The sequence below is a fragment of the Eucyclogobius newberryi genome, unplaced genomic scaffold (assembly GCF_026437365.1).
Source record: "Eucyclogobius newberryi isolate DKJ021-1_F unplaced genomic scaffold, fEucNew1.0.hap1 SCAF_2, whole genome shotgun sequence".
Lineage (NCBI taxonomy): Eukaryota > Metazoa > Chordata > Actinopteri > Gobiiformes > Gobiidae > Eucyclogobius > Eucyclogobius newberryi.
Window position 1 is genome coordinate 24,157,480 of NW_027315834.1, and position 17,568 is coordinate 24,175,047.

At 41.2% G+C, this 17,568-nt stretch overlaps 3 protein-coding genes across 4 annotated transcripts; 2 read left to right on the plus strand and 1 right to left on the minus strand.

Moving 5' to 3' along the window:
• Positions 1-459: 459 nt before the first annotated feature.
• nxnl2 (nucleoredoxin like 2) lies at positions 460-1,794 on the minus strand. Its single transcript, XM_072454738.1, has 2 exons — positions 1,493-1,794; positions 460-939 (listed from the first exon to the last, which is right to left on the minus strand). Exons 1-2 carry the CDS (start codon positions 1,792-1,794, stop codon positions 771-773), a joined length of 471 nt encoding a protein of 156 aa, XP_072310839.1. The 3' UTR covers positions 460-770.
• Positions 1,795-1,876: 82 nt separating this feature from the next.
• gng10 (guanine nucleotide binding protein (G protein), gamma 10) lies at positions 1,877-13,506 on the plus strand. 2 transcript variants are annotated; one of them, XM_072454739.1, is made up of 4 exons: positions 1,877-1,983; positions 11,179-11,349; positions 11,639-11,787; positions 13,443-13,506. In XM_072454739.1, the coding sequence occupies exons 2-3, from the start codon at positions 11,269-11,271 to the stop codon at positions 11,762-11,764; spliced, it is 207 nt and encodes a 68-aa protein (XP_072310840.1). In that variant the 5' UTR covers positions 1,877-1,983; positions 11,179-11,268; the 3' UTR covers positions 11,765-11,787; positions 13,443-13,506. The 2 variants fall into 2 exon arrangements, with proteins under 2 accessions (XP_072310840.1, XP_072310841.1); XM_072454740.1 differs by lacking the exons at positions 1,877-1,983; positions 13,443-13,506 and adding an exon at positions 11,903-12,004 and having other exon boundaries at positions 11,137-11,349.
• On the plus strand, positions 13,115-16,276 carry btc (betacellulin, epidermal growth factor family member). The gene is made up of 5 exons (XM_072454737.1): positions 13,115-13,507; positions 13,767-13,862; positions 14,694-14,802; positions 14,906-15,055; positions 15,137-16,276. The coding sequence occupies exons 1-5, from the start codon at positions 13,468-13,470 to the stop codon at positions 15,255-15,257; spliced, it is 516 nt and encodes a 171-aa protein (XP_072310838.1). The 5' UTR covers positions 13,115-13,467; the 3' UTR covers positions 15,258-16,276.
• Positions 16,277-17,568: the final 1,292 nt, after the last annotated feature.

A 17,568-nucleotide genomic window follows, 5' to 3' on the forward strand; every position in this document is an offset into this window, starting at 1 on the left:
ATCAGACATGAGTTGAAAACGCCTGTAAATGTTGTGGTCTAGGTTTAGGTCTAGTATCGCACAAATAAAGGAATTGTAACATTAAAAATAAACAAAGGGACAAGTGATTTTTCAGAACTTTGTGTTTAATCAGCTCTTTCTGCACTCTTTTTGCTATGTTTATATAATATATGATTTTTTTTTTTTTTTTTTACTGTAAAACCTGCGGGACATTGACTTCATCATCATATTTTGAACTCTGGTCCAATAAAAACACTGCTGCTCTGCTCTGCACATGGGCATAGAACAAGGGCAATTAGGGCCCTGTAGAGAAAATGTGCCAGCCTTTTGGAAACAACAGTCCTATGTGCTTTGAGTTTCCCCCAAGGGGGAATTGGTTTGTTTGTGCAGGGAAACCATGTTGAAACGTCTGTCACCAAAACACCGAAAACAGACACACAGAGACAAGAAGTTTGGTTTACTTAAAGTTGATTTAACGTTTCTTCAAAACAATACTTACAAAAGCGATAAAAAACGTATTATTAAAGCCTTCTACTTTCTGCAGAACTGCATGTTTAGCCTAAATTGTCAGCATACATTTTGACGACCGATATCAATGAAAAAAGCTACTAGGTGTGAGCATTATTCAATCGAGCATATTTCTTATGCTCCTTATGTTTTGCAACGTATACAGTGAAGGTGCCTGAGTTTTTATTGCATAGAACTGAAAATGCAATGATGCTGTTTTGTATTTGTAATGGCCATGAGCTGCACAGCCACGCAGCAGATTCTCAGCCCTTAAAGTTCTCAAAGACTTCAGCAGCATTTAACCAGGACCTGAAGCAGACCAGGCCCCGGTCTCTGATCTGCTTTCGGCCCTTGTCTGTGATCACATCGCCGTTCGCCTTGACAATCACAAGTTTGGGCACTGCAGTTATCTTGTAACGCTCCTTCAGTTCACTGGAAAACAAAAGAGGAAAACAATGTAACCACACAAGTAAACATGAACATGCAGAACACAGCCACCCATAACATTCAAAATACAAACATAACACATACATCATCATGACATTTGTGTCCGTATACGTTGAATATCTTGGTCATGTCATATACATTTGTTATGACATAAACGTGAGCATTTCTACTCTGTTTATCAGTGGTTTAAACAAGGATGTCACGATTATTCAAGTCACAATATAATCGTAAGAGCTAAATATATATATATATATATATATATATATATATATATATATATATATATGACAGAAGCAAAGATCAGTCATTTCGTTTCATCAATATATGCACACAGAAAAAACCCAACTGTGGAATAGTTTATTAACCGTGAATAATTGTAAAATCCCAATACTCCTGATATCGTGACATCCCTGCAAGTGACACGTGTGAGAGTGAAGCGTTTACTTCCAACTTCTAAGTATCACACCAGTCAAATATCAGCCTACAGACATAATAATCATAAATGTAAAGCCTAAATGTGGGTCAACATCAGACTTACTGTCTGTAGTTGTCCGTCCAGGGCAGAGCCAGCCAGTCTCCGTGCATGTCGTGGTAATACTCCACCATATCCTCCGCGGACTTGTCAGACGAGATAAAAACTATTTCAAACTGAGCAGGAGGGTCATGCTCTTCAATCAGCTCCGTGTAGAAGTCGCACAGAATCGGAGTGAAGTCTCTGCAGGGCGGACACCAGCCTGCAGAGAAATAAATCCCCACTACTTTATTCCTCAGCGCCTCCTCGGGATCCACGAAATCACCGTCTTTATTCAGGAGCGTCCTTCCGGCAAAAACGTCCACCATGTCTGCCGCCGCGATGTTTACTTTTGATGACACCGGGCAGCGGGCTTCAACCGGAGCCTGACCTCATGTTCCCCACTGGCTCTGCACTTTCTGCTCCGAAGCTTCTCGTCGACTTCAACATCATCTTAAAAGCTACTTACGGCCAATCCTTCTAATCACCCGCGGACCAATGAGGAGACACCGGAGCAGGTACGCTTTCATTTACCACGTGGTGCGCGAGCTGCCGGTGCATGCCTTTTGTGTACTGTCGGTGTGCGCGACTGCAGCACGTTCACACCGGATTCACACCCTGGATCTGCGACGCACTGAACGTCCAGGCTGCCGTGGAAGGCGCATGCGCAAAAAACCCCTGCAACTTTATTGTAAGGTGCCATACAGGCAGGGCCAGCCCAGCCTATAAGCGAACTAAGCAGCCGCGTAGGGCCCCGAGGCTTTAATAGGGCCCCCAATCTGGCAACCCGTCTTATGCGAAGTGCAAGCGCAGCGTGAGCCACTAGTGTAGGAGCGATGCTGGCGCGGCAGCGCACACAGCGGTAACATATAACGCACAAACAGCATTTATTTGTAATGACAACCAAGGCACCAAACCTGCGCTGATTGGGCAACTTCATCGTGCGCGAGGAGAACGAGAGCAAAACATAAACACAACAGAACGTGGTCCTCATGTCCAGAGGAATATATCCCCCCGATGCCGAAAAACGAAAGAAGAAACTTCTTGACGATGTAAAGAAACTGCAAACTCAACAACACTCTCCAGGTATTGAACTTCTCTTACAAAGAGACGGTTAATGCTGCTGTTTGAAACAACACGATTCTGTCACGTTAGTTCGCTCAGGCTGGAGGCGACGAGAGCTCTGCCCCGCGCATAATAATATGTCTGAATGAAAGATAATAAGCTTCACATTTACACCAGCCCCGTAGTGTTAGCTGCAGGTGAGGCCGGTGAGGGGCGTCTGTGCCCCGGTCACTAAGAGGCGGAGATCCGGTCCGGACGAGCGCCGTCTCGTCCAGAACCTCTGACGTGAGACTTTGGAGTGAACAGTGTGCGGCCCCTGTCCCGGGCCCCTGTCCCGGGCCCCTGTGCAGCCTCAGTTAGAGATGAGCTGGTTTGAGTTTGCGTCCCTCTCTCTCACATCACCATGTGTGAGATCAGTCGTGACTCGTGATGTCTGTTTTACTTTGACTTCTTAACGTGGAATAAGAGGAACGTAAAGGTTTATGCATCAGCCAATCACATCGCAGCATTGTTTCATGCAGGAGTCCAGTGTGTGGTGTTCTGATCAGAACAAACATTTATATTGTAATTAACTTTTAATAGAGCAATAAAACATTTACATTTATTTAAAAAGCATCATTAGACTATTTGTTATAAATTGATAGTGAAAAATGACCAGACATATTAAAATTACGTCTGTTATAGAATAATACTATATATTTTTATACAAAAGTGGCAAAGTTGCAGAAACGCAGTCTCTTCACTATAGCTAGGTTTGGACCTTCACTTCTCGTTCTGTTCATTCTCTGGGAATAACATGTTTGCACTGTTTTATCAGTGTTAATTGTTAATCAAGCAATGCTTATGCCATTTGTTTAATTTAATATAACTTGTTTTGTCACTTTGGCAAGAAGGAACAGTTGGGAGCTGTAAAAGATAAATTAGTAAGGATAACTATTACTTTTACATTTTCAGTTAAAATGAATCAATTTGACCATAATTATTTGTCATAGCCAATATTGTATTGAGTAATTAAGTACACTAATGTATTAATAACTGGCTTTAGTCATTTTCTCCTGGCACAGTTTCATCACATCATTATTTTATAGCATTACAACCTCAACATTTTATTACAACCTCAACATTTTACTCTTACTTTAGCCGGTTGGACCACATTAAAATGCACCAGAAGACCCAAAAAAGGTCTGAAAATTTCTGAGAGCCCCCAGACCCCCCCTTAATTTAAACTAATGTGCTAATGTGGCTGTCGACCCTTAACGCCCACAAATACACCCAAAAACATATCTGGGACGTGTGTTATTTGTACAGGGAGTAGAGGTGATGTCAGCGGAATACCAAGTTGCATTGTGGGATTTAAGTTATCAATATTTGAGCTTGCGAGGTTCTGAGAATAAACTAACTGGCAAACGGATGCCCTGGAGTTTTGGTGCGCTTTGTTTGCGTTGAAGAAAGTTCCCACATGTGAATTGTTTACTGACAATGCATCCCTGAATGCTACTTCCATGGTAGCATACAGGGATCTATCACACTTCCATGGTAGCATACAGGGGTCTATTATACTTCCATAGTAGCATACAGGGATCTATTACACGTCCATGGTAGCATACAGGGATCTATTACACGTCCATGGTAGCATACAGGGATCTATTACACGTCCATGGTAGCATACAGGGATCTATTACACGTCCATGGTAGCATACAGGGATCTATTACACGTCCATGGTAGCATACAGGGATCTATTACACTTTCATAGTAGCATACAGGGATCTATTATACTTCCATAGTAGCTTACAGGGATCTATTATACTTCCATGGTAGCATACAGGGGTCTATTATACTTCCATGGTAGCATACAGAGATCTATTATTTTTCCATGGTAGCATACAGGGATCTATCACAATTCCATGGTAGCATACAGGGGTCTATTATACTTCCATAGTAGCATACAGGGATCTATTACACGTCCATGGTAGCATACAGGGATCTATTACACTTCCATAGTAGCATACAGGGATCTATTATACTTCCATAGTAGCTTACAGGGATCTATTATACTTCCATAGTAGCTTACAGGGATCTATTATACTTCCATGGTAGCATACAGGGATCTATTCTACTTCCATAGTAGCTTACAGGGATCTATTATACTTCCATGGTAGCATACAGGGATCTATTACACTTCCATGGTAGCATACAGGGATCTATTATTTTTCCATGGTAGCATACAGGGATCTATCACACTTCCATGGTAGCATACAGGGGTCTATTATACTTCCATAGTAGCATACAGGGGTCTATTATACTTCCATAGTAGCATACAGGGATCTATTACACTTTCATAGTAGCATACAGGGATCTATTATACTTCCATGGTACCATACAGGGGTCTATTATACTTCCACGGTAGCAAACAGGGATCTATTATACTTCCAAGGTAGCATACAGGGATCTATTAGATAATATAAGATAAGATAATCCTTTATTGTCCACACATGGGGAAATTTCATTGATACAACGCAGTAGATACAGAGGTAAAGGACAGATCACAGAATATAAGAAGTTTAAAAAAACACTCTCAATAGAAGAACTCTTCTATTGTATGCTACAATATGTATGTATGCTACACTTCCATGCTACAATATGTATGTATGCTACACTTCCATGGTAGCATACAGGGATCTATTATACTTCCATAGTAGCATACAGGGATCTAATATACTTCCACGGTAGCAAACAGGGATCTATTATACTTCCATGGTAGCATACAGGGATCTATTACACTTCCATGGTAGCATACAGGGATCTATTACACTTCCATGGTAGCATACAGGGATCTATCAAGCAAGGCAAGTTTATTTGTAGAGCACATTTCATACACAAGGCAATTCAAAGTGCTTCACAGCAGGAAAAATGCATTAAAATCACAAAGAAATTACAGGAACAGAAATACAATAAAATTAACGTAATTAAAAATTATCAATTCAACTGATTGTCTAAACTAATAAAATCACAAACAACAGAGAAGAGTGCAAAGAAAAAATCCTTTCAGTCATATGCGCAGCTAAACAAAACTGTTTTTAGCTTGGATTTGAACATTGTCAGAGTAGAAGCCTGTCTCACATCTTCAGGAAGACTGTTCCAGATTTTAGCTGCATAAAACTGAAACGCAGATTCCCCATGTTTTGTCCTGACTCTGGGCACCAGCAGGAGGCCGGACCCTGAGGTCCTCAGAGTCCGAGATGGTTCATATGGCACTAACATATCCAAGATGTACTTTGGTGCTAGGCCATGGAGAGACTTGTACACAAGCAGAGCTGCTTTAAAGTCTATTCTCTGAGCCACAGGAGCCAGTGCAGAGACCTGAGAACAGGACTAATGTGATCGTACTTCCTGGTTCTTGTCAGGACTAATGTGCTCATACTTCCTGGTTCTGGTCAGGACCCGAGCAGCAGCGTTCTGGATGTACTGCAGCTGTTTTACAGCTCGTTTGGAGAGGCCAGTGAGCAGGCCGTTACAGTAGTCTAATCTACTGGAGACAAACGCATAGATAAGTCTCTCTAAATCTGGTTTTGACACTATATTTTTGATTTTGGCAATGTTTTTTAGATGATAAAAAGCTGCTGATGTTATTGATTTGACGTGGCAATTAAAGTTCAAGTCTGAGTCCATTATTACCCCCAGATTTCTAATTTGGTTTGTAGGTTTTAGAGCGAGACTCTGGAGGTGACCGCTAACACTTTCTCTTTGTTTCTGTGGGCCAAAAACGATTATTTCAGTCTTGTCTGAGTTCAGCTGGAGAAAGTTGTTTTGCATCCACAAACTGATCTGTTGGATGCAGTGACAGAGTGAATCTACTGGTCCATATTCACCTGCCGATAGTGAAACATAGATCTGAGTGTCGTCTGCATAATTGTGATAGGACACATTTTCACTGCGTATCAACTGACCTAACGGCAGCATGTATAGGTTGAACAGAAGGGGACCCAGGACTGACCCCTGGGGCACTCCACAGGTCAGGGTCATGTGGTCTGAGACACAGCTACCAATTTCAACAAAGTACTTCCTCTCTTCCAGATAGGACCTTAACCAGTTTAGGGCAGTGCCAGTGATGCCCACCCAGTCCTCAAGTCTCTGTAAGAGGATCCCATGATCGACAGTGTCAAAAGCAGCGCTCAGATCTAACAGAATTAAGACTGAAGCTTTGCCCGTGTCAGTGTTCAGGCGGATGTCATTTGTCACCTTGACAAGAGCAGTCTCAGTGCTGTGATGAGGTCTAAAACCTGACTGAAAAACATCAAATGAGTTGTTTATTAAGAGGAAATCTGTGAGCTGTTGGTAAACAACCTTTTCAAGGACTTTGCCCCAAAATGGCAGATTAGAGATGGGCCGGTAATGACTCAGTACTGCGGCATCAAGACTGCTCTTCTTTAGGAGAGGCTTTATGACCGCAGTTTTCAAAGACATTGGGAATGTTCCAGATTGAAGCGACATGTTAACTATGTGAGTGAATGGTGCTAACAAACTGTTCAGCACAGACTTTAGAAATCTGGTGGGTAACACATCGAGGCAGCATGTAGATGAACTCAGACTGGTGATGATCTCATGGACAGTTTTGTCAGTTACTGGTGCAAAGTGAGTTAGCTCTAAGTGTCTAGGTGGTTTTAGGGTATTTTTTTGCATTGTGGGATTTATAGCATTTTTAATGCCCTGAACTTTGTCATTAAAGAATAATGCAACCTCATTACACTTGGATGTGGAAATGAGTTCTAACGGCAGCTGAGCTGGAGGGTTTGTTAATCTGTTTACTGTGGCAAACAGGACACGCGAGTTGTTACTGCAGCTTCCAATAATTTCAGAAAAATAGTTTTCCCTATTTCTACATAAGATTAGGTTGTACATGTTCAGCTTCTCTTTGTGACATTTTCAAAGTTTATCATTTCCATAAACAGTGCACCTGTGCCATCATTTATGTGTCTACTCTGAACAACTGCAGGACCAACCGGTGGTTTGGGAGAAACAGGCAGGTCAAAGAAGACACAGAAATGATCAGACAGAGCAACATCGATCACATTAACATTTGAAATATTTACCCCCTTTGTAATTATGAGATCTAGAGCGTGTCCTTTGCTGTGGGTGGGGCCTCTCACATGCTGAGTAAGACTGAAGGTTTCAAGGACAGCATCAAGCTCTTTAGCGTTTCTGTCACAAATATTATCAACATGCACATTAAAATCACCTGTAATGACCAAACCATCAAAGTCTGTGCATACGACTGAAAGCATCTCAGTAAAATCATCAATAAAACTTTGGCAGTGCTGGGGAGGCTTGTATAAAACAATGAAGAGAATGGATGGAGACCGTTTTAGCTCCATTTTAAAGGATACATACTCAAATGATGAAAACACCCCAAAAGACAACCTGCGGGTAAGTATTTCATCTCTAAAGACAGCACAGACTCCACCCCCTTTTTTGTTTTCTCGTGTTTCAGATTCAAACTTAAAGTTGGGTGGAGCAGATTCTATCAGAACTACATTTCCTGTGTTTTTGTCAAGCCATGTTTCAGTTAAAAACATAAAATCAAGATTATAAGAAGAAATAAAATTATTAATTAAGAGAGATTTGTTACATAAGGATCTGACATTTAGCTCAGCAAGTTTCAGACTAGTTTCAGTGGGACTGGGCTTTATCTTTTCACAGGGAATATGAATCACATTTCTCAGATTGGGCCTGACTCGCATTTTGTTTTTCCATCTATGTGATGATGTGACTACAGAAATAGCACTAGGGGGGGCTCTTTTTACATAGGGCCCCGGGTTGGTTTGATTTTTAATGTGACAATAAGTCCCGGCAACGCTGAGACCCAGTGCATCCTAGCTATGGGAGATACCAGGTGAAAGGCGAGGTTGGATGGGTGGTGGGGCTTTTGTAGCCAAGGAGAGTTTGGGACCAGGTGAGAGGCGAGGGGGGATGGGTGCTGGGGCTTTTGTTGGTGTAGTCGGCTTGTGCAGGGAAGAGTTGATAAGTATTGACATAGCCCTTGCTATATTGGGCGTGAGTGGAGCCATCTTAATGCCTGATTTGATCAGACTTTCAAAATGGCTGGGAAGGCCCATGGGTGAGAGTGGAGATGAGAAGGAGAATGATGAATCTTTAGTGGGAGTAGAAGTTGTAGGGGGAACCCAGGGCTGGTGTGAAGGCAGGGGCGATGACAGGGATGTTGTTGGGCTTGTCACAGATGGGTCAAAGGCCTTTGAAGATTGTTCCTTTGCTGGAGGCGGTGGAGGTGAATGTGGAGCAGCTGGAGCTGAATCCTTTGCTGGTGGTGGTGGAGCAGCTGCTGATGAATCCTTTGGTGGAGGCTGAGGTTGTGGTGCTTTTGATGTTGAAACATTGGCTCGGTCTCTGGCTGATGGAGCAGGAATTCTTCTCTCATTCCTCTCTTCTCTAACTATCTGCTCAGGACCCTGTCCAGGCCCAGTCCAATGCCTCAGAGCGTGGAGCAGGTTCTCTGTCAGCACCCTCACTCCACCTCTGCATAGGTGGGGGCCATTTCTCTTAAACAGGTCCTCTCGTTTCCAGAATAGATACAAGTCGAGTGAAGAAGCCGGCTAAACTTGTTTATCCTCCTGTCGATGTTTGGAAGAGGTCCACTTATGAATGTTTTGATTTCCATTTTATCAAGCACGTCGAATAACTTCAAGAAGTCTTTTTTCAAAACTTCAGTCTGTTCCCGCCGCATGTCCACTGCACCCACGTGCACTATCAGCTGTTTAGCTCCTCCATGCTTAGCCATAATATTTGGAAGGAGTGACGTTATCTCAGAAACAGTGGCGCTTGGAAAAGAATGTGTGTTTATCTTTTCATGCGTCACGTGACTTATCGCGCCGTCCCCAACCAAAACAATCTGCGTGACCTTGGCTCCTGGCACAGATCCTCCTCGCTGTATTTTGGCCACATCATCTTTCCTTTTTTCATTTAATTCCATCTCTGAAAGTGGTAAAAATATGTTTGTGAGCTGTATTTTAGGTGACTTCACGTTATCTTTGTATCGTTTAGGCTTTGCTCCAAGTTTGTTCCAAGAAACAGCCTGGTCTTTCTGGTTTTTAGACAGTTTTAGAAACGACACAGTCACTGCGGTTTAGGTTGAAAGTAGCAGTTTTTCTTGTAAAAAGTGTGCTCTTCTTACCATCGGTTGACACAGGAATGGTATCGTGAAGAACTTTTTCAGATTCCAAAACAAATATCCGTGTTTTCAGCTCATTAATTTCTTGTTGATATTTCCGACAGCATTCACAGTCTTTCTCCCTTCTTCTCCCGGACATGTCGCTGGCGTCAGATATGTCGTTTAAACTGGAAAAATGTTCTTAAAATCCTTGGTTTACTTGAAAGTCTAAAGCAACAATGTTTGGAAGACAAAAACTGATTAAAAAGCTAAATAAATAAGGAAAGCAGCAATAGCAAGCGGAGCGAGCAAAAAAGCGTGTGCACTCTTCGGAACCAGGACAGCATTAGTACCATACAGGGATCTATTATACTTCCATGGTAGATCTATTATACTTCCATTGTAGCATACAGGGATCTATTATACTTCCATGGTAGCATACAGGGATCTATTATACTTCCATGGTAGATCTATTATACTTCCATAGTAGCATACAGGGATCTATTATACTTCCATGGTACCATACAGGGATCTATTATACTTCCATAGTACCATACAGGGATCTATTATACTTCCATAGTACCATACAGGGATCTATTATACTTCCATAGTACCATACAGGGATCTATTATACTTCCATGGCACTATACAGGGATCTATTATACTTCCATAGTACCATACAGGGATCTATTATACTTCCATGGTAGCATACAGGGATCTATTATACTTCCATGGTACCATACAGGGATCTATTATACTTCCATGGTAGCATACAGGGATCTATTATACTTCCATGGTACCATAACATTACACACTTATGGAGAAAGGCTGTGGTTTTAGGGTTGACGCATTTATATCCACTTTATTTCTTTGTTTATTTGAGCGTGTTTACAGCTCTCATGGCCAGAAGCTTTGGCTGAGGGTCGCCTTGGTAAACGTATGGGCCAGTCCTGGTAGGCTAAACTGACAGTAGCCTACAGTGTAATCCCTCATTTCTCCAGGAGTTTTGCGTCTCGAAAAGCATTTGAGGGAGGGCATCTGGACACTTTGAACATCGATTTTCAAAGCTGTGTTCAGATGACTACCCTCAAATCCTTTTTTACGAAAGTAAGCCACGTTATTGAAATATAAATCGCAAATCAAATCGCAACCACAATGCTTGTCGTAAAAATGAAGTTAGACATATGTTGACTATTTATTTATTTATTTGTTTATTCAAATCCGTTCAGCATGAACACATCCCTCACATTCATGTCCTGACTCCTGGTCACATATAAAGCGTGTACAAGTACAACAATTACACCATTTTAAAATTACACTGTGAGCACACACCAGCAAAATCTTTAATTCACCTTCATTCTCATTCTCTAATTACATTGCCATTTCTGAATAATAGTGTTTACAGAAGTACTCTGTGACAAAGCACTTGTGGGCGTCAGTGAGTGTGTGTGACTTGTATAATTTCCTCTTCTTCTGCTGCTGTAGTGGACTGGGGTCATATGGAGCGTGTTTGCCGGGGACTACCGACGCAACTGTTGACCAGTAGTCTACAAACGTTTCTGAGTTCATATCAACATGGCTTCTAACTCCAATATATCAAGCATGAGGCGACTGGTGGAGCAACTCAAGTTAGAGGCCAGTGTGGAGAGGATCAAGGTAAAAGTACATTATTGTGTTTGGAATCAATGCCACGGCCATAGACATTGCATTGCAATATCTAATGCATAAAACTAAGTCAACAGTATGTAGAAGTATGTAATCTTTAAATATGTTTGTACAGCCATAGAGACTTTTTCACCATTGTCAGTGAATATCAGTGAATATACAATATACTATATTGTTTAGCACATTCATTTCAGATTACACTTTTATTATATACTTTTATTTTATTTTTAGCATAGCAGTAAAACTGGGACTCACTTTGCATGTTTCTTTCTGCTGTCAGGTTTCTCAAGCAGCTGCAGAGCTACAGCAGTACTGTTTGCAGAATGCAGGAAAAGATGCTTTGTTGGTGGGGGTCCCCACAGGCAGCAACCCCTTCAGAGAGCCACGTTCATGCTCCATTGTGTGACACATGTGTTTCTACAGCTCAAGGTCAGGTTCACACATGTTCAAATCTTACGTACTATTATTTCATAGTTTAACTGTTTGGATGTCCGGAGGAGGTAGACTCGAGAATAACCATGATTGTACCTTTTTACCGATACAGGAAGAAGACTAAGTCCGTGTGGAGTCCAATAGATACGTTTTGTACTCTTGAATTGATCCGTTTTATTCTGTTATTTTAATATTAAATTACATTGTGAAAACATTTCCTATTTCCCTATTTTCTGTCTTTTTCTTTTTTAGTGAAACGTAAGGAAGACCAATGTTGTTTGTTATCTTGGGACTTTAGAAAACGGATGTTTAAGCCAGGCTCTAAATTGCTTCTTGCAATCTTGCTACATCCCAGCTTCCTGAAGTTCCAGCTAATGCGAAACACAAAGCAGAAGGGAGGAAACTGGGTCTTTCCTGTTTGAAACAGCAAAGGAGACAAACATCCAGGCATTTTTATAATTCACTTTTAGATATCTTCTTCAACTAGCTATTACCATGCATAAACAAACACTCATTTAGCCCAGGCATTCGTATAAATATTAATTTAGTTAAACTGTATACCATAATAATCAAATAGAGTACAGCGAGAAATCCATATATTTTTGAGCAATATAAAAGAGCATTTTAGTTGTAAGTTTCCCAACAGAAGCAAATATGCACTAGGGTTTCTTAACCTGTGAGGCCTACACAAATTACCAGTATTATATTTTATTTCATGCACAGTTATGGTGGCACTTGCAGCTCATGGAGCATCACATGTTCAGTCTGCCAGTTCAAATCCCTGCTGACCATTCATTTATAAGTTTGCCTTTAGCTTTATTGTCACTGTTGGTGAATGGATACTGGTGCCTCACCCTTGGTGTGCCTTTGTTTACTTTACTTCAGAAAATAAAACATAAAGTAATTGTGTAAAACACTGTACAAAGTAACAGCCATTCAAACGTACTAGTACAACTGTTCTAAGCATCATAGTTCATCAGACTTACAGCTTTCTGCCCTGTCAATTAGAACAGGGGGATCTCCTCAAAGCTTTCTTTAAATTTTATTTCCCTTTTATTTTCAAGTTCCTTGTTTTCAGACAAGTTAGATTCAGTTGACAGGATTTGAGAGTGAGCTAATAAAGAGTGACACACCCATCACTTTTGCTCTGTAAACATTAGTGTAGTTATTGTGCCAATTTAAGTTGTTTATTTCCCCCCTCATGTTAACATAAGAACATGTTGATTTGTTATTTGGGGTTTAAGCTGCCAAAACTTTACTGTATATTTTAACTTAAGTTAAAACAAATCACAGATAAAACTCTAAACACCTATAAATAAACACATGTATTGCTGTCGAGCAGGTTATTTTGTCATTACACATCCACCTATTCTTATTTCTCAAAGTGAAACAGGTGACAAGGCCACTCAGGGGAGTCGTGTTTCCCTTTAAAGGTGTGGGCGTGGATCAGAGAGCAGCAGGCATTGGGTTTCAGTGCCAGTCTTTTCTCTTCCCACACACTGCTTTGGCGTCCAGACCTAACACTACTGCTGCAGAGTGGATAATGCGTCACACCTGTTGAGAGTCCACTGAGCTGGACAAGTGGACATGTGGACATTGAACTAAAAAGACCTCACTGTCGGCTGTGAATGACCTTATGTTTTTATGCCTAGATGAGTACGACAGTCAAGTGGGGAGATGGCCAAAGTCTACACATTCTATGTAGGTGTATTGGCAGGTAAGGCTTTAAATATCATTGGGAGGAGGTACATTTAGTGTGAATTTTGGGTAGTTACATAGTTTAAGCTGTCTACGTGAAACACCTTGAACTGGTGTAATGCATGTACCTTTAAATGAGCTTTGTTTTGCTCATTGTAATATTAAGTAGAATAACATTATAGTAGAAAGGCAAAACCCAGCTTTGGCTCCCACTGTGAGGTGGGCATTTACGTCATGTTGGTTACCTCTAACATTAGGAGTTTTGTTTTCTGGCACAGGTTTGGTCCTTTGCAAATGCTCTGAGGGCGTCTGGAACTCGACTGAAGGACCGTCTGCCAATGGAACTGAGTGTCATCTCCACGATAACTGCACAGGTAGATCAAGGTGGGAGGGAACATGCAGTTGTGTTGTGAACGGAAGCATTGAAGATTTACTGTGGTTAAGGAAGAACTTAACAAACAAGCAATTTCGAGACACACCACTGTAAACATTAAGCAAGTTACTGAGCAGTTACTGATTCAAATCAGAGACTGACTCTACAAACAACAGAACCTTTTGAGTTTTGACCTGTCTCAAGAGGCTTACACAACTGATATATAGCCATCAAAACATGTTTGACATACTTCTTAAGAACGGACAAACATTACTGAACATCTTCCCAAATATTTCCAAATTCATTCAGTGCCAAACCTGAAACCGGATCCTTTTAGCTCTCTTTTACTAGATATCCGGTTTCACTCAGCCGTTACTCATTATTGCTCTCACTTGAACAAGAGTACGGTATTCTTTTACAAGCTTGCTTTTTAATGCCAGTGGGTCATAAAGATAGTAGCACTTATGTGGAGGCCTATGTGGCCTACAAACACATGCTTAGTGCAGGGACTCTTTAGTTCATGGCTCATTGTTCAGAGGAAATATATATCATTTTTCCTAACTAACATTTTCTGTCTTCATGGCCACTTCATTAAGTAAAGCTAACTGGTGATTGAGACGGCGGCTTTTCCGGAGAATGATTCACCAGATCTCTGCTCTCTGCTATTATATTACACTAGTCTATTTATACATGAGGTCACTCAAGCTGGGGAGGGTGAAGAGCGAGCTGACAAACATTTCAATTAATGACTCCTGTGCCATGTGTAAAAGGCAAATAGTTGAGAATATATGTATTATTATGCCAATATGTATTATATTTTCTCCATATACAGACACCGGACATTGGAACGGTCACTTCTCCACATGTCCTGAGCAACTCGCTGTCTACTGTATCCATGGAGAATGTCGTTACATCAAAGAAATGAATGTGGCATCTTGCAGGTAATATCAATCTGTTTAAGAGTGAAATGACAATAGACTGCGCATGCAAATAAATAAATGTAGTCGGGGGGTTTCACCTGCTTACACGTGCTGTTCTTCTCAGGTGTCATCCTGGTTTTGTTGGATCCAGGTGTGAGTTTCTGGATTTTGACTGGCTAAAAGAAGAGAGAAGACACATCATCATAATCATCTGTGCCGTTGTGGGATTGGTGCTACTCATTCTTTTAGTGGTCTTTATTTGCATCTTCTCACAGTGAGTAAGGCTTGAATGACACTTGAGGGTTTATTGTCAGCCTTATTTCTTCTAGCTGTAACTGTGTTTTTCTGTTCACAGCCGTAGGGGTAAACTCTGTATTCCAAAGAGAAGACGCCGAGATGAACTGAGAAATGCCACAGAAAAACTCCCCATGACATCGATAGTTAACCACACAGAGCATACAGCTAACTCTGTGTGAAATGAAAATGCAGTGTGTGCCCTCACCACTTTGGGAGTAGTGGCTCACAGAGGAATGTGTCTGTTCTCGAACCAGCTGCTGCCTTTTGTCACACGGTGCTTCAGTGTACTCCGACCAAGGCACGGGCCTAAACATTGGATACAGGCCATTTGCTGAGAGACACCATAGAAAGGAATACATCTGCTTGTTTTCCCTACATGGCAGCGTGTCTGAAGATCTGCAAAGGAAAACTTCACAAACAACGCGGGCGGACTCGCTGTCTTCGTCAGATGCAACCAAGTAAATGAAATGGGGGAAAAGGAGTGTGGATGAGAACATCTGATGGAAATATCCGTCTGTGATGAAGATGCTTTCCATTCCTGTACAACTGTTAGACAGATGCAAACACAGTATTTATTTATCTTCACCATGTCACATACAAAGCAAAGCTAAATATATTGTTACTTATGTTCTAAAGCAATGCTAAACAGCCTTCCGTACATGCTGGATTTTAGGGAAGGACTGCTTAGTAAGTAAACCTGATCCTGTCGTTTGGGGCAGAGGAGTGTGGAAGCTCCTGGTTAGAACAGCCACCTCTTTGTGCAGTAACTTTAATGACGTAAATGGCCAATGCCCCTGAGAGATTGTCCAAACTGTTTATTTCAATCTCAAATCTCTGTCAATGCCATCGTGGTTTTTATTGATTGAACCAATGTGTCTTACAATTTTTTTTAATGATAAATTCCAGCATAAGATCACATTCCATTTTTAGAACAGGCTTTTTAGTCTGGGAGCAGGGCCGTCAGACTGGGGGCGGTCAAGGGTACTCGTTTACCCAGGGCCCAGTGCAGGGGCCCACCAAGATGGTCTGTGCCCAGGGCCCAGGATTTTGTGCTACACCCTTGACTAACTGACTGCAATGTTTTTATTTATTTATTTATTTATCTTAAAGGGTGTGGTGCTAATTTGTGTGTTGTATGTGTAAACCCCTTTAGTCACACAGAAGTGACAAAACAAATAAATAGCTGCTTACTGGTTGAGTTTGTCTCATTCATTCATTTTCTACAGCTTGTTCCCTTTTGGGGTCGTGGGTGACTGGAGCCTATCCCATTGACTTTTGGTCTGGACAGTGGTCAACTCGTCGTAGACACAGAGACATAACAGAGGGGACCCAGAGAGATCATGTGATGTTGGTCTGGTCCGGGAATCAAACCCATGATCTCCTTCTTGGGAGCCAAGAGCGCTAACCGCCTTTCCCACCATGCTACTTGTCACATTCACTATGTCTTTATATTTTTGACATTTGTTGGACAATTCAAGTTACACATTTTAAAATTTTTCACCAACTTTTTAGAAATTTCTCTTCTGATGTTGAAACTTAAATCTGAATGAGGCCGAAACATATTTGCTCAAATTATGTCTCTTTACATTTTAATGCACTCATCCATCCAGCACCATCACTCCAGTGTCTTGCTCAAGGACACAACAACTCCACTGGTCAGCTCGGGACTAAACTGCCATCTTTTGGGTTTATGACTTGAACCATTTTGCTTTCCCATTTCCTTGACCACATTGTAGTTTCTGTTGGTGGTTTGGAGAAGTTGTAACTTTAATTTAGTTACATCTGTGTTTTGTTATTACCTAACAATGAATTAGCTGTTTTCCAAACAGTAAATGTGTAACCATTTTATTTCACATGTGCGGTTTTCTTCAAAAGAGCCATGCCGTTTCCATGGGTGTGTCTTCAGGATTAAATTTGATAACTGGTTTGCAGATATCAAAGGGCAGTGCTGTATTTGGAGCAGTGATTTCAAGAAAACTGTTGATCAGTAATCTGCCTGGAACATGTGACCACCGGCTTCCATCCTCTATTTCAGGGGTTCACAAACGTTTCTGTCTTGAGTAACCCTGAAATTTTGTCTTACACTCCATGTAGGCTTGATCTTGACACATCAAAGTAAAATATAAAAAAAATAAAATTAATAGTAAAGCAGTTAGTACAATTCATTTTTTTTTCTTGGCTTGACTATATCGATGTCCAAAATCCTCTGAAGGACTTTTTTTTTTTTTTATAATAATCAATTTCACATTTCTTATTAAGTACGCACTGTGTACACCAAAAGAAGGGTGCACGTATCCCTGCTTCAGAAACACTCTTCAGGTCAGGACCACCTTGTCATATGAGACTTTGTTTTGCTATGCTTATAACCCCTCAAGAAAAATGTTCCTTTTGTAATGATGTAGTTTATTTAAATACCACACGAGGTCAGCAAAGCGCATCTCTTTTTGCACGCGCCAAAAATCAACACCCACCGATGAATGCTACAAATGA

What these genes read in the sequence shown, in the direction of transcription:
- nxnl2 (XM_072454738.1), bottom strand. Translation starts at nt 1,794, where the DNA reads ATGGTGGACGTTTTTGCCGGAAGGACGCTCCTGAATAAAGACGGTGAT. An exon ending in TGGACGGACAACTACAGACA is followed by an intron (nt 940 to 1,492) that starts GTAAGTCTGATG and finishes TTTGTTTTCCAG; the next exon opens with TGAACTGAAGGAGCGTTACA.
- btc (XM_072454737.1), top strand. Translation starts at nt 13,468, where the DNA reads ATGGCCAAAGTCTACACATTCTATGTAGGTGTATTGGCAG. An exon ending in TCTCCACGATAACTGCACAG is followed by an intron (nt 13,863 to 14,693) that starts GTAGATCAAGGT and finishes CTCCATATACAG; the next exon opens with ACACCGGACATTGGAACGGT. An exon ending in ATGAATGTGGCATCTTGCAG is followed by an intron (nt 14,803 to 14,905) that starts GTAATATCAATC and finishes TGTTCTTCTCAG; the next exon opens with GTGTCATCCTGGTTTTGTTG.
- gng10 (XM_072454739.1), top strand. Translation starts at nt 11,269, where the DNA reads ATGGCTTCTAACTCCAATATATCAAGCATGAGGCGACTGGTGGAGCAA. An exon ending in CCAGTGTGGAGAGGATCAAG is followed by an intron (nt 11,350 to 11,638) that starts GTAAAAGTACAT and finishes TTCTGCTGTCAG; the next exon opens with GTTTCTCAAGCAGCTGCAGA.